Consider the following 23,000-nt stretch of genomic DNA (forward strand, 5'->3'; position numbering starts at 1 on the left):
CCTGTTACGTATAATTTACTTACTTGTCAGATATTTAACAAAGCAGCATTCAACTGCTATTCCACTTCACTTTTAAGAGGAGTAGTGGGGATGAATTACATATATACATTGTTGAAAAATTATTTCTTGGTTGCTGTAAAGCAGTCTAATTATTTACCTTGTGTGATCAAAAGGAATTTCAACTTTCATAATTTTTTTAAACCATTTGTGTTAATGAAACATATGGAGCACAGACAAATTAACACTTTAAAATTATTTGTGAATTTGCTGCAGATCACACCTGAAAGTTAATTTCCCATTTTATTGTAATTTTTATTGGCATTTCATTGTTATGTCAAATAGTATCTTACAAGCAGAGTATATATAAGAACATAACTGATGAATTGCTATTTAGAAGTGCTGTTATGTTCTTCTCAGCAACCACTATTTCCTTATTATTTGTTATGCTCTGTAAAGCTTAATATGAAGGATTTGTGTTCTAGATAGAGAAAAATGAAAACATATTGCAGAGGGCAATTCATTTGAGACCGATGTGAGATAGAGGCCATCAGGATGCAATATGTAATTTGTTGCTGCTATAATTTAGGAAGTATAAGAGAAAATGTAGATAACACATATTAGCAAATTAGCATGATGAGTGCAGTTGAATAATTGGTATGTGGGATTTCAACTATGGGTACATAGATTGGAAGGAGAAGGAATGGTCACAGGGAGGAAAGGAATGTAATGGAAGGATATGAGGTTTGAGTGCTGGATCTGGTCACAGCATCAGAGAACTTAATAATGTAGTCTTGACCTGGAAGATAAACAGACATGAAGAATTTTTCTGTTAAGAGGAGATGTATTGTAGAATCACAAAACAGTTGATTATGTCAAGCTTGAGGAGTCAGCTTTCAGCAGTGTCATGGCATAAGAATTTGGAGGGGAGGGTTGGTGGTGGTGCATGGGAGGTGGTCAAGGGGTGTTTGAAGAAAGAAGTAATCATATTGCATACCCAGAAGGATAAATTAGATGAACGAATAGCATCATTATGAGGGGGGGGGGTTGAAAAGTTTTGATAAACACCTAGAATAAAAATGACTTTAAAGCAACTGATATAACCACAAGAAAGGACATATCTTAAAACCATTTAACTCCCATGTTTCACCAAATTGTAATAATTTGTCTTTTCTTTTAGGATATATATAAGAAGACATGTCATAGGTATAGGTTTTGAAGAAATTCGAAGACATAGAGTGCAGTGCGTCGAGTTTTTCATGCTGCAAGAAATGTCTGCAACTGAGATTCACCAAACTTTGTGTGAGACTTTAGGGATTGTGCCCCAGCATGTCCAAAAGTTTCCGGATGGGTATCCAGGTTTAAAACTGGGCATCCTCAGCCAACAGATGTCCCCAGGTCAGGAAGCCCTTCCACAGCGATCACACCTGAAACATCGATGCAGTGCATACCGTGATCCTTGTTGATAGACGAATACCAGCTGAAAATAGCCGATTATCAGTTGCAAAGACTCTGGGGAGATCCAGGGAACAAGTTGGGGTCATTATCCACCAACATCTGGACATGCAGAAGTTCTCAGTGAAGTGGGTCCCCAAATCGTTGAATGCTGACCAAAAGAGAGAACATGTGCTGTCATCTCAAGGGATTTTGGGTCATTTTGAGAAATCAGGTGCAAATTTTTTGGCTCATATTGTGACTGTTGATGAAACATGGCTTCATCACTATGACCCAAAGACCAAACAACAGTCAGTGGAGTGGAGACACAAAGGTTCCCCCCAGGCCAAAGAAGTTTCAAATCCAAAAGTCAGCAGGGAAGGTTCTTGCCATTGTTGTTTGGAATATGGATGGTGTAATCCTAAGTACCTCAAAAAAAATTGAAACTGTTACAGCAGCAGTTTATTCAATAGCTCTGAAGGAATTGAAGGAGGTACTGAAGGAAAAATGTCTTGGGAAACTGAGCAGAGGCATGTTGCTTTTGCAGGACAACTCGCATTGCTCATGAAACCCAACAGACAATACACAATTTGGACTTTCAGTGTCTGCCTCACCCACCCTATTCACCAACCTGGCGCCCCATCTGACTATTTCCTGTTCCTTAATTTAAAGAAACATTTGAAAGGAACAAAATTTACTACAGATGATGAAGTCATCTGCAGCTGTGGACTGGTTTGTACAACAAAGGAAAGGCTTTTCTCTCAGAGGTTTGCAAATGATGCAGCAGTGTTATAACAGTGTATAGCACTTTGTGGGCAATATATAGAATAATGTGCAAGTTACATATGGTTCTACTTCAATTCCTTCACAGTGATTATCACAATTTTTCAGCACACATTTTAAGCAGGAGTTTCGGACAAAAAAAAAAAAACTGTGGTGGGAATATAAAGGAAAAAGTTATCAACATGTCCATGAGCAGTATAAGGCGTATGCAAAAATAGTGGCCAGTGTGATAAGGTAGGTTAAAGCTAATTATGAGAGAAAGCTGGCCGATGAAGTTAAAAAAAAAAAAAAAAAAAATCCTGAAGAGTTCTTTCATATGTAGAAGTAAAAGGAGGAATGATTATGGAAGGATGAAATAAAAAGTGTTAATGGAAGTAACTGAAGCAAACCAGTTACAGTTGTTGGAAGTAACTGAAGCAGACCAAATAATTGAATTACTGAGTGATAATTTTGCAGTCGTACCATCTAGATGGTCATGTTGCAATACTGGATGTGTTGTTGCTTTAAGGATACTTGTGCTATAATGTTTCTTAATTTTATTCATCATTTTTGTACCATGAATTATATTCATCCTTTTCTAGTGTTGTGTGGATTTTAAGAAACTAATTTGACATTGACTGATGGGAGAATAGAGGTTGAAGAAATGGAAGTACTTAGAATATTGCACAATCTCAATGCAAACACAGCTGTTGGATTAGATGGCATATCTGCCTGTGTTATGAGATTGTGCAAGGAAATTGTCTGCTCTGACCAAGCTGTTTAATTTTAGCCTCAGTACTAGGATGGTGCTGGAATGAGTGGAAAATACGAGGGTGGTCTGAAAAGTTCTCATCCTAACACTGAAAAAACGAATTCATAATTTCAAAATTATTTTTATTTTTCAACATAGTCTCCCTTAAGACTAATACGTTTATTCCAGTGTCATTATCCTGTCCCTGTAGCGGTTCTCAGTAAGATCTGAAAAATACCTCTCTACAGCTGCAATCACCTCTTGATTCGAAGAAAAATGTTGACCAGCAAGGAAAAGTTTTAGTTTTGGGAAGAGATAAAGTCAGAGGGAGCCAAATCTGGGGAATAGGGTGGATGTTCCAACAATTCGTAGTGGAGATCTCTTAATTTTCCCATTGCCAAAACACCTTTGTGGGCAGGTGCATTATCCTGATGAAAGATGATTTTTTTCCTCTGTGAACCGGTCTTTTCTCACGAATTTTTTCATCTAGTGTCTGGTTAAAAGATTGGAATAATATTCCCGGGTTATTGTTTTATCCTTTTCAAGATAATTAATAAACAAAATGCCTTTAGCCTCCCAAAACACTGATGCCATGACCTTTCCTGCTGATGAAACTGACTTTGTCTTCTTTGGTGCTGAACAACCGGCTTCTGTCCACTGTTTGGATTCTGGTGTGTAATGGTGAATCCTAATCTCATCCATAGTAATAAATCGATGCACAAAATCAGTTTTATTCTTGTTAAAATGCTCCAAGCACTGTTCAGAGATTTTCATGCAAGTGTGTTTTTGATTTGCTGTGAGCAAGCGTGGCACCCATCTTGAGCAAAGCTTTTTCATTTGCAATTCTTAATGCAAAATATATCCTACACATTCTTTTGAAATGCCTATAGTCTCAGCAATTTCATGCACTTTGACTCACCGGTCATCCAATACCATATTGTGCACTTGATCAATGATTTCTGGTGTTGTTACACTTTTGGGATGTCCTTCACTTGGATCATCTTCAAGGCTGGTACAGCCACGTTTAAACTCGGCAGCCCATTAATTGTGAAACGAAGGAGAATAGTGCCCATAAACTTTTATGAACTTCGAATGAATTTCTTTTGCTGTTAAACCTTCTTTTACAAAGAATTTTATCACCACACGATACTCAATTTTATCCATTTCAAGGGATGCAAACAACACTTTTGCTTCAGACAATATAAAACAAGCTTCTTGCTAGAATGACTTGCAATTTCATATGATTGCTTATGACAGATGTACCAACTTAGAAAAAAAAAATCTTGCCGATAGTATTGCCATCTATGGTAGAGTCCGAGAACTTTTCAGACCACCCTCATATTCCCACTGTGTAAAGGAGGCTGCAAGACAGAAATGACAAATTGTAAGCCATTCAGCATCTCATGAGTGGTGGTTAAGGTATTGGAGAAACTGGTAAAAGACTGAATTCAGGACTGTGTGGATAGGAATATGATACTTTATAACGGTCAACATGGTTTTGTGAAGGGCAGGTCTTAATTAAGTTACTTTTTTGTAATAAAGTAACATTTGAGTTGGATAAGTGAAATGGCTACTCAGTGATATAGCTAGACTTTGCAGACATTTGACAGGATTCTACATAGAATTACATTGCATAAATTCAAGTAAATGGATGATACAAATCTAGTGATTTGAATTAGATGGTGGGTGATGGACAGGTCTCAAAGAGTGGTTTATGGAGGAATTGAGTCCAGGAGAAACTATTAGTGTACCACAGTGATTCAGTACTAGCAAACAACATGATAGCAAATGTGTGGTTTCCATTATTATTACCAGGGCTTGACCAACATACTTGCCCACACAAGCAGCAAGTAGATTTTTCCAATTGGTGAGTAACTGAAGACAGACTGGATAAAATAATATTTTTATTTAATAAAAAAATGACTTTCTAAACAAAATCTTTTAAAAAAGAAAAAACAGATGTAACATTGCTAATCACTTTATAGAACTCTTATAGACCGATTGGGACATATTAAACATTGGCAGTGGGGTGGTGGGAGGAGGGGGATGGGAGTCTGGCAAGCCAATTTTTGGTTAATATTGAGCCCTGGTTATTCCTTTTCAAATATTTTCATTATGTATGTTGCCTGTTATAACCTTTTTTTAGTTTATTCATATATTTCTCCTAATGATGTGAAATACAAGAATTTTCACAAAACTAGTAGATTAGTCACTAAATTAGTATTTATCCCATCTGGTTCTTTCATGTGTAGTAATACTGGCAAGAAAAACATTTCTAATATGTCCAATCTCTGCAGAAGCCTATGTAATGAAATAGGAAATGATTGAATAGGAAATATTCAGTTTGTTGATGATACCAAACTGGGGAAGCAATATTAAATGAAGGGGGATGTAGATAACTGAAGATGACTTAAATAGACTAGCAGCATGGATAAAGGTAAGTGACTGCCACTTGAATGAGGCCAAGTGTAAGGTGATGTACTTTGTGAAGAAAAGATCATAAGTTGTTTATTATATTGATGGAACTGAACTGTAGGAAATTGATGAGGCCAGAGACTTGAGTGATTGTGGGTAGGGAGTTGAAGTTTAAAGAGCATATTGCAAAGGTAGCCAAAACAGCACATCAGAATATGTGATTGTCGAAGAATATGCTAAGAAGCAGGGATAGGGAAGTTATTGTTCTCTTTTATAAGGCTTTAAGAGGATCACATCTGTACTATTGTTCGCAGATCTGGTCACCCAGATTCTGTGAGGATGAAGAGGTGGTGGATAGGATCCCAAAGCAAGTGACAAAAATTGTGGCAGATCTATCTATGGAATACTCACTACGAAAATAGATTTGAAGGTCTGTTGCCTTCAAAAAGTAGCTGAAAAAGAGGAAATGTGATAGAAGCAGGTAAGTTGCTAAAGGGGTTTTATAGGATTGACACTGTAGACTGTTTTTCAGTACATGGCAGAAAGAGAAAGAACAAAGGATCACCCATGGAAATTGCGTAAATATGTGTTAAAAAGGCTGTTAGGACTAGATTTTTTGCTTGGAAGGTTGTGGGGATTGGATGGGTTGCCAGAGGTGGTTGAGTGCCTCATTAGTGAATGAGTTTAAGAAGAGGTATAATAGGTATTGTGTGAATAATGGATAGGGATCCCAGATGTCCCATTTTTGGCTAATGCGTCCCATTAGTCCGAGAAAACTCTTCCGGACAACTTTTTGTCATGTATTTTAGAGTTCAAGACTGAATAACAAAATCAATGAGTTACAATTTCTATTCTATTACAAACATCGCTCTCCGTCATTACAGGGAACTGTAGACGTGTTGCTATTTTCTCAAGGTGAATGATGGCAACACTGTAACAACAATAAGTTCGTTAGAACAGTGCACATGTGCATTGACATTTTGGTGTGTTCCGTGATATTGGCTCCGTTTTAAATAGCATCTAACGGTCTGCTTGGCCCACACCATTTTAGAAGCTTGCTCCGAGAGAAACAGGTTGGTGCTTGCAGAGTATTAATTACTGTACGGCTGCTGCTGTTAAAAATGTATGGTTTTTTCAATTCTCCTGTTGAACGTTGAAAATGCCGAAAAGGAAGAAAAGATTATACAGACGCTTTAAAAACTCAATTTCCGTTTTAAAAAAAAAAAATCTACTAAATTGGGCGAGACAGATAAAGTGGAGTGTGCGGTTTGTGGTGACTTGTTTAGCGTCGCGCATGGCGGAAAGTCAGACATTACCCAGCACATTGCTACGAAAAGACATAAATCTGCATCTTGAGCTAGTACAAGTGCAAAAGTCAGTGTTTTTTTTTTTTATCAAGAAAGAGATGGGGGAAGTGGAAAAAAATCTTGCTGCAGCTGAAGCAACTTTCGCATATCACACGTGTTTTCACAACCAGAGTTTTCGATCAGTGGATTGTACATCTAAAATAATACGTAAGTCATATGATAGAAAATTTACGTGTGGGCAAACAGAAACATATATTGCAAGAGTGAGCAAGACTGATTGATTAATAAGAATATTGTCAGGTGAGAAGAGCATTACTGTATTAACAATCTATTTTGTATCTATAATAGTAAGTAAAAAACCATTTGAAGGCAACTTAAAGTGGCTTAATGAAAATATGCAGCCTAACAATTGGATTTACTATTTGTTTACTTATACTTAGTAAAGTGTGTGTGCATAGTAAACCTTACCACGCACACACTTGGAAAGTTAGAATCATTTTGTAAGACTGGCATATGTGATGGATGCGCATACTAAACTTTCACCCTCAGTTATAAGTGTCCCATATTTTTTTCCAATGTATCTGGGATCCCTAATAATGGTCCCCCCCCCCCCACCCGATTTGTCTTCTAACTCTATGTGGAGCTAATTGTATAATAATAATAACAATAATGTAGTGTTTAAATATCAATATGTAAATGTTTTTTCAAAACACATATTTTAATATTTTCAGCTTGGTTGCTGGTTACTTCTCAGCTCGTTTATACAAAACACTTAGAGGTCAACAGTGGAAAAAAGCAGCTTTTCTTGTAAGGAAATTTCTTTGTTAATCTGATAGTTAATGTTTTATATTCTTTAATGTCCATATAAATGAGCTTATTTTTCACTTGTTGCTATTAGGATTTAATGGAATTTCATAGGTAAAGTTAAATACTTTTAAGATTTTTCCTCTAGTTACTGAAGCAATTTCAAGATAGAGATATACAATGCGAATAAAAACGACTATGTTGGGTGTCATTGTGATTGGAAATCTATTATGAGAATGTCTCAGTAACTGAAGCATAATATTGGTATTAAAATATTTACGTCTATAACTTGCTGTTATGAAATTGCATTGTATCCTTATAGCAGCATGTATAACAAACGTATAAATCTGAATAGTTTTTTTTTTACTTATGTTTTAAAAACAATATGTGAAGTACAGTTCTCTTGTATTATATGTTGATGTTTGTTCTAAATAATATCCTCATATGCTCTATGTTAAGGGTCACTTAAAGAGCAAAGCTAAATAACTAATTTATATATTACATCAAATTGCCTGTGATGGCCATGTAACTTTATTATTGTAAAATGAGATTTATACAAAGTAAAAAAATTCTGTCTTGATTCACTTTATCATTCCGTGTGTTCTTTAGCCATTTTATTTTGTGAAAGGAAGCAAAAGTGAGCTGAAATATTTACTGCCTTTGAAAGACATACGATTGAAGTATATAGGTTTATTCCTTCTAACAAGTTATGAAAATTTGTGAAAGGTCATGAATAAACACTTGATTTCACATATTTACCAGTGTAACAAATTTAGGGTAGTACTAATATTAGTAAAAAAAGTGCATCTTCAATGCCTTTTACCTATTTCACTGATTTGGCAGGAAGAAGCTTGCAATAATTGCTGCTTTGGTGCTGCTGAAGGATGTGCAGAAAACCACTTGGAACTGTAACTGTGAAATATTTACTAGTATTTAATGTCTTTCAAAAAAAAGTTCTCCAGAACTTATTGGTTAGATTTAAAACTGTGTGTGTTTGTGTGTGTGCACTTGAATTAGTCATTTACTTCTATACACTTGAATCACTAAATTAAAAGTATTGGAGAATTGCATTTTTATTATTATTATTTTTTAATTTTAAATTCAGTACAGAACACATTAAGTTGTAATTAAATATATTCCCATTTTGTTTCAGACAGCTATGCTGTATCCAGGAATTGTATTCAGTACTTGTTTCTTTCTTAATTTTTTCATCTGGGGCAAACAGTCTTCAGGAGCAGTAAGTCATGCATATTTTTCAGTAATATTTTTTATGTGAAAATAGAGTATTGCATTAATAGTATATAGTGTCAACACTTCAAAATAAAATACAAAATTATATTAGTTATTAACTATAAGCTTTCATGTACTTCTGTCACTGAAATTTTCAGATTGAAACCAAAATTGAGATGACTAGACAAATTTCAGTAGACATTCTAAGTACCAAATTTCATTAAATTTCTTCTCTGAAGAATATAATTAATGTTTTGAATTGTTTTGTCAAATTTTACTACAAAAACAATCACACTAAGACTCAAGCTTGATGAATCAACATATAATAAAGATACTAAATACCAGATGTGAATAAAATCTAGCTAGTTGAAGTGTTGTGTGCACTGATAGACAAAATGATGAATAGTATGCATTTCACAAAATGATTTAAAAATATCGATAGTACACAACTTTTTTTTTTTGTTAGCATACTTGAAACATGTTGCAAATTAAACAATCTTACTATTGACAGTCCAATACACACAACAGAAGTTCAGAATTATTTGCTGCGATTACAGACTTGAGCTCCTTAAATATACACATACCATATGTGTTTTGTTCTATTTGAAATCTTGCAAATTATTTTTTATAAATTCATTTATAAGACTTACAAAATTGGCTCTTTGCCCACCACCATTTCAGCAACCATAACCTGTATGGTTTGCTATAGTGCATTATTTTATTTTATTTATTTTTAATGCATTGAGTTTTGGCTTGCCTAGGACTTTTGATATTTTTCTGTAGTGAGTGAGCACTATCATTTTCTGTATCACTTAAAATGGTACACACACAATTAATCAAAATAAATATAAAAATGGAGGAAAAATTGTAAAAAACTTATTAATGTAAAATTTTTGCCTTAGTGTCATAGGCATCTTCAGTACAGAATCATAGAACGACAAACAATAACAGACAATTCTAAAAGGTGACACCTACTAATTTGAGAACTAAATACAGACAATTTCCTAATTTTAAAATAAAAAAAAATGGATATGTGTCACACACACACACACACACACACACACAATTAGGAAAGATTGGCAGATTTAAGAAGTATTATCTCCTACAAAGGGGATGTACATAGACCATCAGATCTGTTTAAGTTAGGACAATGAAGGAAAACTGTCACATATTTTTTTAATACAGATGTTCTATGAGGAAATGACTTATGATGAACTCTTGTCTTGTTTCAATAAACTGTTTCATGCAGATAGCATGCTCAGCAAGTCTAGACTGTTCAGGCTCAGGATATTTAATATAAGATTTGTGTTCTTGTAGATGAATAAAAGCAGATCTTCCAAAATAAGATAGCCCATTAGAGAAAGGAATCTAGTAGATGCCTAAGAAACCTAGAGGTGGGAGCTGATCCTTAGAAGAAGCAAGAAAGGTGGAGATTTTTCTGATTGTCAACAAAAATATTCAGTGGTTTAAAACTTTCACTATGGAACGCCTTGCACATAAGGGTAGGAAAGTGAGTTATTTCTTTTGTATTGGAAGAGGTAGAGATCCCATAGCTGTTAAGTTTTATTGATGAAAGAATCATTAAAACCATTTGAAAAGACAGTGGAATCATCATCAATTTCCTGATATATATCCCCAAGGGGTGTTCAGGTTACTACGACAGCATTACATGATTAAGTTTACATTATTATTAATCTCCAAGTTAGTTTATTACTTGTAAGCACTCCTATATTGTCATATCTAACATTTTGTTCATCTAAGGCAGTTCTAACTGAATCAGTCCACCTAGACCTGGTCTTCCTTTTTTTTTTGTCTTGGCAACAAACACCTGTTTTGTTAACCTTTCCTCACCCATTCTATTAAAGTGGCCAATACCACCTTAGATTAGCTCTGCTGATACATTTTTGAATGCTAATAATGTCAAGTTCCTTCTAATATCTTCAATTTAATATGATTCTGCAATTGATGCCATCATTTCACTCCCCTAATTTTTCTCAGAACCCTCATTATCTGTTGTCTCTAGTCTTTGATCAAGGGCTTTATTTCTAACGTAACTCTCAGATCCATACCTTAAAATTGATTTGAGCACAGTCTTGTATATTGCTAGTTTGGTGTTTTTGGCTAATTTCTATCTTATTCCATATAAATTTATTCAGCTGGCTACCCATCATACCAGCTTTGCTTATTCTGTTGTCTATTTCCAGATTTAACCTACCATCTTCACTAAAAACTGAAATATTTTACTTGTTCTATAGGATCATAATTCAGAATGCAGCTGAAGTTTTCTATGTTCCTGCCCATTTTCATAGTTTTGGTCTTTTTATTGCTGATTTTCATGCCAAATTTGTTATAGCTGTTTATTCAATTTAGTTAGAGAATTCTGGAGAGTTACACTAAATGTGTTAAGGAATACAACATTATCTGCATAAAAGAAAGAGCTAAGTTTGACATTTCTAATTCTAATGTCAGGCCTAATTCCACTTTCTTTCATAATGTGATCCATATAGATGATGAATAAGAATGGAGATAATGTGCATCCTTGTCTTACCCTTGATTTTACATCAAACTATTTTCCTGTATTTCAATTCTGACTGCTGACCGACAACTTAAATACAGACTATGAATTGCTCTGTATAATGTTCCATTGACCCCATATAATTGTAGTGTTTTGAAAAGCTTTTCTCCCAATCTACAAAACTTAAGTAGAGATCCTTGTCATATTCCTATGATTTCTCAATTATTTGTCTTAAAGTGAAAATCTGATCTTGACAACCTCTATTTGGCCTGAACCCTGTTGTTGTTCTCCAAGTTTCTCTTCCACAATCTTTCTCAACCTCTTTTCAAGTATGCTTGCATAAATCTTACTTGGAACACTTAATAGAGAAATTCTTCTGTAATTCTCACATTCAATGTTATTCCCTTTTTTATAGATGGGTACTAGAGCTCTATTCCAATAATTGGGAATTTGACCTTCTATCGGCCCTCTGAATTATGTGTGTAAACACTGCAAAACTTTTATACCTCCATACTTAACCATTTTTGGTCAAATATCATCTAATCCAGCTGCTTTTCCACATTCCAAGTTTTTCACGGCTTTTTCTACCTCAAGTATTGATATGTACTCCTCTTTGCATTCCTCTTGAAAATTTTCTAGTTTGGTTCTGTCACTGCTTGCTTAGTTTAACAGTCGTTCAAAGTAGACATCTAGGATATCCTTATCTTCAGTTTTCATGTCACCTTTATCATCTTTGATTCCTTTTATAGTACTCTTTCCTCCATTTCTAAACTTCTTCAATAGTCTCCAGAACATTTTGCCACCTTCCTGATATTTATTTTCCATACTCTCACCAAAGTCTTCCCATGACTTCTGTTTAGCCACTTTTACACATAGTTTAGCTTGCTTGCTTACTTTTTTTCTGTGTATTCTTTCAGGGCATCTGCTGACTTATTTGCTAGAAACTTGATATGCTTTCTTCTTTTCTCCAGACTGCTTCTTTAACTTTTTGTGTTCAAAATAAGAACACCATGGTGTTCTTATTTTTCTATCCTTGCATACAACTTCACCACATACCTACCTATATGGAATCAGTGCCTTCTTCGGTGTTTACTACTGAGACACCAAGGTTTGGTTCTTGTTTTCAAACTGTGGCAAAATTTCTTCAATGTTTGCATAGTTGAGTTGACAATTTACTCATAAAAGCTGCTCAACTTTAATTCTTTTTAAAACATTCTTACATACTGCTCTTTTCAATGTGATATCCATTTTTATCCTGCTTAGTATGAAGTAATGGTCACTTCCAGTTTCGAATTCTCTGTACACCACTCGTATCCTGAACCAGCTTTATGATATCAGTATCAACGATGATGTAGTCAATCAGGCTTTTCTTATTTCTTGTGTCTTCTCTCCATATGAACTTGTGCACATCTTTATATTGAAACATGGTGTTAGTAATGACTAGTTTGTGTCCTGTGCAGAAGTGTAGCAAATACCTACCGTTATTATTAGCTTTGCCGTCTCTCCAAAATGTTCCTATATGCCTGCTGAGATTCATTTCCTACTCATCTGTTCAGGTCTTCAACAAGAACTACTTTTTCCATTTTCTTTGTCAGCTGCTTGTTCCAATGACTCAGAAAACTCATCCACTTCTTGCTTAGAAGAACCTTCTGTGAGACCATGGCACAAATAAGTTATCCTGTCCATTTCCCCATTTTGAAGTTTGCTCTCATAATTGCTTTCCAATCAAGAAGTTTATCTTCATGTTTGGTGTTGAATGCTATCACTACTCCTTCCTTTCCTTGATCATTATTGTCTAAAAATAGCATCCTATACTTATTATTTAGTAATAATATCTCTTATTCAGTAATATGTAATTCTTTCAGTAAAAGTTCATCTGAAGAACATAAAGAATGAGCACGATCTGGTAGTCTTAATAGTTCCAACTTTTTGACTAGGATGGTGGTGAGATTCAGCATGGATATAATGGCCTGTTTGATTCTTCTTCTTCTTCCAAAAAACTGAAAATTATAAGCTTCCATCTGGTTGACAGAGAATTAGGTCTAAATAAACTAATTGGTTATTTACTGCTTCTAAGGTGAATTGGATCCTGGGATGAAGTGCATTTGAAAACAATCTTCTTTAACTTAGAGGAAGATCCATTCCAAATTGCAAAAACATCATCCACATATCTGGTCAGTGTTTCTGGACAAATGACACCTTGCCCTTGTTTGGGTGAAATATTATTGAAGATATTTTGTTCAAAATGTTCCATGAAGTAGTTGTCAAAAGTGGAAGAAAAGCTATTTGATTTTGTTATTCATTTTGGTTATTTCTCCTTTAAAGACAAATTATATTAACAAATTGAAGGAACAGCCATGAGCAATCCTGTTTCTCCTGTTGCCAACTGCTTGATGAACACTTTGAACAACATATCTTTGATAACAGTCTGAACTTGCTGGGCATGCTATCTGCACTAAACATAGTTTATTGGAACAAGACGAGTCTTTCGTAAGTCATTTCCTCGTAGAACATCTTAATAAAGAAATGTGAAATCCTAACTTAAACAGATCCAATGGTCTTTGTCTATCAAGTATTGTGGGAGACAATACTTTTCAAATCTGCTAATCTTTTCTAACTTTATTTGTGTGTCTGTGTTAGGAAATTGACTGTATTATGGTTATATTAGCTACTTAGGTGGAACTTTTTAGAATTGTCTGTTAGTTTATTTACTGTTCAATGATCCTGTACTGAAGATGTCTATGACATTTAAGTGAAAATTTTACTCTCCCATGTGCATTAATGATGGGATATGTAGAATTTTTGACCCAAAAATAAATGTGATGTAAAATAACTGACATTGGGTTTTATTTGGCCATAATAGTACAGATGATTATTATTATTACGTGACACCTCCAGGGAGTCCAAAGACTCATCGAGGGAGGCCACTCTACTTCACTAAATACATCTCAAAATCTCCACTACTACTTGCCTACTATGGCACTACAACCATCAACTCCATTTATTGCCCATCATCGCCAACAACAGCATTTTTTGTCTGTAAGGCTGATGGCTGATTTGTCTGTACACCCGAGTTTCCAGGAGAAAAAAATCCTGCTACGACCATATGAGATCGGCTAACTCACCTTCAATTGAAAAAGTCCATATAAGGATTCCCCTCATCACATTATAACATTATTATAACAGGCAACTCCAAGGAATCCTTAGACTCATTGAGGAAGGCCCTTAAACATCATGTCAAGAACTATTCAACATTTGCACAGTATCTATCATACTTTGCTTTGAACTCATTCACAGTCATGGCATCCACAACAGAATGAGTGCCAGCCTATTCCACTCATTCATTACTCTCCAAGCAAAAAAACTAGTTCTAACATCCTTACTGCACTCTTACTCAGTTTCCATAGATGGCCCCCTAGACCTGTTCTAAAAAATTTCCTCTGAATTAATCTTTTAAGAACCCTTCAGTAATTTGTATGTCTCAATCATATCATCCCTTTTCTGCCTATCAACCAGTTTCTGTAACCCACAAATCTTCAACCTGTTCTTTTAAGGTTCATTCCATAGACCTGTCCATGCAGGTCTATTCCACTACAGCATGCAGATCTGGTGCCCAGATCAAGATGGGGTCTTATCAAGGCTCGATAAAGAGGAAAATAACCTGCTCTTCTGCTCGTCAAAGTATTCTTCAGTAAGCAAGTGATCTGATGAGCTGCTTTAGCCACTTTTGCCATGTGTCCCCTAAAATTTAACTCCTTATCCACTAACACTCCCAAGTCTTAGCTTTTTCAGTTTCCTGGAGTACGGTTCAACAAATGTGGTATGCAGCTGGTAATCTTTTCACCCCCAAAATGCATAACCTTACGCTTTGCACATTAAACTGACATCCATTTTCCTTTGCCCAGTCTGCCAATCTATCCAAATCATCCTGCAAAATTTTGACATAATCTGTATTAATTTTTGCTCTACCCAACTTTGCATCATCAGCAAACAACTGAACAGTTTCCCTCAGAACCTTTCCTATATCGTTAATGAACAAATTAGTTGTGTAGTACAAGTTGGATCTGGGAGAATCGCTTCCAATTTTACCAGTGAACTCTACGCAATAAATAAAGCACTAGAAGCCTACTTAAAACTATCATCATCTCAACAATCTGAAGGAATTATGATTTACAGTGACTCAAGATCAGCTATGGAGGCAATCAAAAATGGCAATACCAAGCTCACATAAGACATCCATAAACTCTTAAATCAACTAAAGTGTTTAGGAAAAAGTTGCATTTTACAATGGATTCCTGCTCATGTAGGCATTGATTACAATGAAGCAGCTGATAAATTAGCAAAAGAGACCAGAGAACTCAACCAAGAAACTCGCATGATAACTGTTGCTGATGCCAATGCACTAGCAAAAGCTAAACTAATTCCACTGAAATCAGTGATACAACATCAAATTCCCAAAATCAGTGCTGACAGAAAGACCACCATGATAGCAAGACTACGAACAGGACATTATAGAGGAATGAAGATCAATACAGATGATACGAGAACATATAGAAACTGAAACAACTGCCCCAGTACTGAACTGACACCCACTCACATCTTTACCTGTCCAGCAATTACAGCAGCCTTGCAAGAAATAGATCCTAATCCTGAACAACAGCTCTATACAAACAAAATCATCGACATAGCCAAAGCAGTACAAGGAGCACACGGAAACATCTAAGACTTCAAAGGACAAGACAACAACAACATTGAAGATACCACCTCACCTTAGGATTTGATACAACATTAAACATACCTTTCAGGGTCCAAATGGTATGTGATTAACAACAAAATTTTGTAATTTTGAATCTTGAAAATTGTACATCAAAAATGGCTTATGTAGATAACTGCATAATGCATTTTTTATGTATTAATGCAAATGACAGTATGGTTTATTAGATGAAAATATTTGTTGAAAATGAATTATCCTCTTGACATTATTTATTACAATGAAAAAAACCAACAGTTTGATTACATGCATTATTAATATTTAATATCTAGGTGCCTTTCTCAACAATGGTTGCATTACTTTGCATGTGGTTTGGAATTTCCCTGCCTTTAGTTTTCTTAGGATATTACTTTGGATTCAGAAAACATCCATATGAGCATCCAGTAAGAACAAATCAGATACCTCGTCAAGTGCCAGAGCAAGTGTGGTACATGAATCCCATACTTTGGTGAGTTTAGAATTTATTAACTACTTATTACAAAATAAATGAAGCGTTTTGTTTTGTATAAAATGTTGAGATGTTATTCTTCATACTTCGTGTTTTATATTTATATACACACATGGACAAAGAAATTAGCGCACCTGGAAGAAAACATGTTACAACGATGAAACTAAGCAAATAGCCAGAGTGCTGGGTGGTATGAAAATGATTCAAGTTTGGTGCGATTGCGCATGCCCACACACCCTGCGGTGGTGCTGCAAGCATGAACAGGCAGCCTTATAAAGCCGGCATGTAGTCGATAGCTTATTAAAGCGAAAAGCACCAGCTGATGCAAGCTAGAGTACAGAGTGACAATAATGCCAGAGACGTAGATTTAAGCAACTTACGGACTTTGCCAGAGGCATTATCATTGGTCTGAAAACTGGAGGGTGGTCGGTACGCCATATAGGGGTGCACATGAACCGTTCTGACCATACCGTTTGACAGTGTTGCGAGCTGTGGACATGTTCCGGCACTGCCACACGGCAGAGCAGCACCGGTCGGATTGGGAGGACCAACACTAGAGAGGATCCGACGGATTGTGCGGCAAGCACGGAGCGATCCCATGGTGACCCAGTCCACTATAGAGGCAGATGTGGGGACTCCTGTGTGCCCACGAACCATTTCCCGACACCTCGCAGAGGCGAATCTACGATCCTAGTGCCCCTTACATGTGCTCCCATTAACACTGCAACATCACCGACTCCATTTGCAGTGGTGCCAGGCGAGAGCAATGTGGAACGCCACAGACTGGCGACGTGTGGTCTTCAGCGATGAGTGTCGCTTCTTCTTGGGGACAGATGATCATCGTGTTCAGTGTGGAGGATCCCTGGTCAAGGACAAAATCCTGACCTCGCTATCGAGCGCCACACCTCCCGCACTGCAGGCATTATGGTCTGGAGAGCCATAGCCTATGATAGCCGATCACCTCGTATTGGTACATGGCTCATTGATGGGGCAACGGTATGTGGACGACATCCTATGGCCCCACGTTCTCCCATTCCTGGCTGGGATACCAGGAGCGCTATACCAGCAGGATAATGCCCGTCTGCACTTGGCTCGGGTTGCCCAAGGCTGCCTATGTCATGTACAGACACTTCCATGGCCTGCTCGCTCCCCGGACTAGTCCCCCTATTGAGCATGTTTGGGAGCAGCTGAAACGGGAGCTTCCACCACGTCACAATATCCAGGATTTGGAGCATAGCATCAAACACGTGTGGGCCAGTCTGCTGCAGGACAACATCAGGCGTCTGTTCGCCACCATGCTGGACCGTACTGAATCCTATGCTTCCTTCTTGGTGCGCTAATTTCTTTGTCCGTGTGTGAATTTCATTTCTATTCTGTTTGAATGAATGTATATCTCTTTGAGAGAAGAGAAAGAAAGAATAGCTTTGTTACGGAAATAAACAGTGGGACTGTATATTGCTGGCATAATAAATGGAGTGGACAGCATCTAGTATAGTCTATAAACTTGGGATGAAAAACTTAGTTTACTTATGATTATCAGAGACCTCCAAGGAGTCGAGGACAGCAGGCAAATTGTTCCACTCACTCACTGCTCTATGAGAGAGAAAAAAATCTTACCCCTTAACTTCACACCAACTTCCATATAATGAAAACTTTCATCAGTTGATAACCTATAACACCCTTTCAGAAAAATTATAGATGCCTATGATACATCCCTCTTTCTCCTGTTTACTAGTGTGCAGTTCCACATACTCTTTTTTATATAACAATTTACATAATATAACTTACATAACATAACATAATTTACTCATAATCTACACATCATAATCCCTATATTATCTTTGTTACTCTTCTTTGCACCCTTTCTGCAGTTTCCTTATCCCCTCCAAATGCAGGGGAGAGAGAGAGAGATCAAATTTGTGCCCAGTAGTCCAGGTGCAATCATATTAAAGCCTTGTAAAATGGCACAATGACTTCTTTATCCTTGCATATTAGTGTAAGGATAAAGTTGAAATGAACTTTATCCTTACATTGATATCCTTACAATAACATCACAGTTACTCTGAGTTGTATTTGCAATTTTTGCAAGGTGACCTTTGAAGTTTAGTTTCCTATCCACCATAATTCCCAAGATTCCTAGCCTCATTAATTTCTTGTTACATAATCCCACCAATATAATATGCCATTAAAAATCTCATTATTCAAGTGCCTAACATTAAATTGACAGCCATCATTTGTCCATTATTCCAGATTATTTAAATCATTCTTGTAAGTGAATTGCTAGACAGGAATCTTGTAAGACAGGAATGCTACTTGTATATTAGTAGCATTCCTGTCTATCACCTGTCTTTTGGAAGAACCAGACAGATGATGATCAAAAACAATTGAACATCACCTGTCTAGTTCTTCCCAATGTCATTAATGTATAGATTGATCCCTGGGTAATGCCACTCTTCTTCTTCTACTACGCGTTATTCCCGCTTACCATGCAGGGTCCGCGTGTTACTTTAGATGCGACTTCTTGTTAGTACTACTCCCAACCGACCCGTCGCCTGGTCTGCCGCTGGGGGGGGGTATATTTTTGACTGTAGAGGCGTATGTTCATGGGGCCTGTTTGCGGGATGAAAAACGGCAGATAAACTCGCGGAAAAAACCCTACTGACCGCACCCAAGACCGGCTAACTTGGCTATGCCTGAGGAAGATCCTCAAATTCCTCACGTCTACAACGGGAATCGAACCTGGGACACTCCTTCCCCAAGCATATGGTTGCGAAGCGCAAAGCCACTAGGCTAACCGCGCGGTCCTAGTCACTTTAAATCTGGTAGATTCACACCTACCATATACCACTTTCTTGATATCTATCAATCAACAGTTTATATTCCATCCCCATATTCTCCAGTTTATGCAGCAGCCTAACAGTAACCTATTGTATCTGTTTCCTTTATCCAATTCACCTGTGGCATTATTATAAAATATGAGCAAATTGTTAAAGCATGACCTTTCTTTAGTAAACCCATGCTGTTCTTTGGTAGTTGACACATCAGTGTTTGCATTCTACCTTTGTACAACAGAGCTATCATATATTCTTTTCATTCCTGTGGGATCTTTCCTGAGCTGTGCTCAAGTTATACAAACATGTTAGGGGCCAAGCCATTTCAGCTGACATTTCTTTAGCACAAGCACTGATATCTCATCTGGCCCTGTTGCTGAATTGATATCTAGGTTATCCAACAGCTGTTGAACCTCATTATTATACACCACTATCTCTTCATCCAGCATAGTGGCAGAATTATGCACCGTGTTATATATACCTGGTTGATAAATCTGAGCAAAGTGAGCACACTCATTATTTGACCATCTCATCTGCTTCTGACACAAGTATATCATCTGCATTCACTAAAGTTATTCTTCCCCATTCATTATTTTTCTTTACTTGCAGCATAGCAGTAAAATTCTTTCAGGTTGCCTTTAGCCTGCATGGGCAGTTTCTTTTCATACTCTGATTTAGCTTTTTTGTATAATACTTTGAACTTTTCCAGCCTGCACTTTATATATTTCATAACTCCTCTCACTCTTATTCTAACAATATTCTTTCCACATCATTTTTTTCTTATAGATCTCTTGCTTAACACATTCGCTGCCACGCTACTTCGGCATAGTCTGTTCCCGTACGCCGAGCAATTTCACTTCTTCAAGGTCAGTACGGTAATCTCGTTGCCGTGGTCAGCATCATACGAGTATACTCGTAGTTGGCGTGTGCAGAGCATATCCATCTATGAGAATACACAGTTTTGATGCTAGCTCCACAAGCCAAGCATTTTCACTTCTTCAAGGTCAGTACGGTAATCTCGATGCCGGCAGTAAGCGTCATACGAGTTTACTCGTAGCAGGCTTGTGTAGCTGGTTATCCAACTACGAGTATACTCATAGTTGGCAGCGAACGTGTTAATAAGGTTGCACATCCATTTCACTCCCACCCTATTTTTTCTTCAAACTCTAGGGACACATTCAGATACTGCCTTGTTTAAGCACTTTTTCAAAGATTCCCGTGCATTGTAAATATCCTTCCAATTCACTATGATACCATGGGGCCAAAGATAGTATTCTCCTGAGTTTGTCATAATTTCCAGCTGAGTAGTTGGAAATTTCCATGAAGAGAGAGATTGAGAGAATGCAAATTGCAGTCTAGTGTTTAGAAGTGTGTGTGTTGGGGGGGGGGCGGACATGATTGAGACATAAGTTGATTAGGGGTTATTATTGAATTAACGTAGATGAGATTTTTTTTAGAATGGGTGGAGGACAAGAGGCCATCCATGGAAGCTGTATAAGGAGCATGTGAGAAAGCGGGTAGTGGGGAGGTAGGTTTTTTGGATAGAGAGTGCTAGGTGATTGGAGTGCATTGCCTGAAAGTATGGTGAATGTGGACACAATGAATGCATATGTCACAGTATAATGAGTTGTATGTGTGAGGGTGGGACCTCGTACAATGAGTTTAGACTCCATTAAGGTTTGATGATGATGATAATTAAATATTGATCTCTGTGCCACCCTTCTTTAGAACAAGGTTAATTTCTTCCCATTCATTGATACAAAAATGCAATTCTGTTTCTTCCTGGAGGAAAAAAAAATACTAAGTTCAATTTTACCTGCAATATGATTTTTATCAACAAGATCTAATCCTCAGACACATCCTCTTTCCTCCTCCCCCCTCTTGGGTTAAAAATTACTTTCCTGGCATAAACACCTCATAATAATAGGAACTTCACCTCTAGATCATATGATGTCTGCTTCTGCTTAAGAAACAGGCATCATATGATCAGTACTATTTCTCAGTTTGTTCAGCTGCTAATCTTTACAAATCCCAAATCTATCCAACCTTAGAATACGTGTTATCCTCACTAAAAACTGCCCCCAAAATCCTTGACGACTAAGTGATTAGTGATTACTTAGCCCTCACAAACTTAATTTTGCATATCACAGAAGATCTATTTCTGTAACAGATCAATCAGCCTTTGTTTTACAGTCTTTCCCAAGGACTGTAATCTTCAACTATTCAAAAAGAACATCAGTAGGATTTTTTCTCTTTTCTGACCTGCAACACGTGGCACCAATCTGCTATGGGTTCTGTAATCTTGTGTGTGGGATTGATGCATATTAAAAGAATTGCAAGCTTCTTTAGGTAAACTTCATGGGATTCAATATTATTATTTTATTATTATTAAATTTTTGAGTTAACAGTGAAGGAACTAAGATTACAAAGCATGTGTGTTAATTGGGTGTACTTTAGGCCATTTACTTGTAGTCTACATTTTTACAAAATTATTATTACTATTGTACGAGCACCTCAATAGATTCCAAAGACTCACTGCGATAGACTCAAACTATCCACGCAATCTATCGTACCTCTCCTTGAATCTATTAACAGACAAAGCACTCACAACTGACTCTGTCAACCCATTCCATTCATTCACAACTCTTCAAGCAAAAAAAATGTAGTCCTCGCACCCTACTAACCACACCTTTATTCAGCTTTCAGGGATTCCCCCCCCCTTGTTCTGGCCCCTCCAGCTAAGAGCTGAAACATTTCCCCTGCATCAATCCTTTAACTCTTTAAACAACTTAAATGTTTCTATCATATCTGATCTTTTTCTCCTATCAACCAACTTCTGCAATCCACACACCCTGAATCTATCTTCCACATATGGTCTGTGGAATATTCCACAGACCTCTCGCCATCTTGATCACTTACTTACCTCGGAATCTTCTCCAATGTTTCCTCATCCCAAGAAACCCAGGAGACCAGACTTGAGTATGGTAATCCAGATGTGGATGTATCAAAAGCTTTATAAAGAGGAATAATAACTTCCTTATCTCTACTTGTTAATCTGTTCTTCAATAGCCAAGTAATCCTATGGGTTAGCTTAGCAATATGTCCTCTAAACATTATCTACCACCATTCCTAAATCTCTAGCTTCATCTATTTCCTAGAGTATTTCGCATGATCAGCAAACAACTGAATATTTCCTTTCAGGTTATTTCTTATATCAATTATGTAAATTAAACAGTAGTCCCAGCACTTAACTTTGCAGCACACCACTAGTCACCTGTTTTTGACTTGATTCTGCCCTCCATATAAAATTTTTTGATATCAGTCCAGCCCCATTTCTTCTAATTTGTGTAACAGAGTTCCATGTGGTATTCTGTCAAATGCCTTTGGCAGAATCATCATGTAGTTATTTCCTTTATCCAACTCAGCTGTTACCCTATTATAAAAAAAAAATGGTCAATTACTAAGGCATGACCGAAAACCTTGACAAAGCCAAGTTGCCCCCTCATACAGTATCATATTTTTATCTGCCCATTCTCGAATTCTCTTTTTAACCAATTTTTTCAGTACTTTTGCCACCATGCCTGAAATACTGATTGATCTATAATTTGTTACTACAGGGAACTATGCAAGGGAATTAATTTGCCTTCATTTTAGAAATTATGATCACATCAATGTTTTCTTCAGAGTTTGCCACTGAACCTCCAAGGTTTGATTCCTGTTCTCAAACTCTTTCAT

General features: G+C 36.7%; 1 protein-coding gene across 2 annotated transcripts in view; it reads left to right on the forward strand.

The window, feature by feature from the left end:
- The window catches only part of TM9SF4 (transmembrane 9 superfamily protein member 4), a 211,655-nt gene that overhangs the window by 131,035 nt on the left and 57,620 nt on the right, over nucleotides 1-23,000 (forward strand). For both annotated transcript variants that reach the window (XM_090391928.1, XM_090391929.1), the window contains exons 13-15: nucleotides 7,398-7,473; nucleotides 8,624-8,707; nucleotides 16,259-16,434. In XM_090391928.1, coding sequence (XP_090248054.1) covers nucleotides 7,398-7,473; nucleotides 8,624-8,707; nucleotides 16,259-16,434 — 336 coding nt within the window. The remainder of the gene's footprint in view (nucleotides 1-7,397; nucleotides 7,474-8,623; nucleotides 8,708-16,258; nucleotides 16,435-23,000) is intronic.

This window comes from Typopeltis vanoorti, chromosome 4, assembly GCF_054136105.1.
Source record: "Typopeltis vanoorti isolate ZY-2024b chromosome 4, IOZ_Tvanoo_1.0, whole genome shotgun sequence".
In the NCBI taxonomy this organism is placed as follows: Eukaryota; Metazoa; Arthropoda; class Arachnida; order Uropygi; family Thelyphonidae; genus Typopeltis; species Typopeltis vanoorti.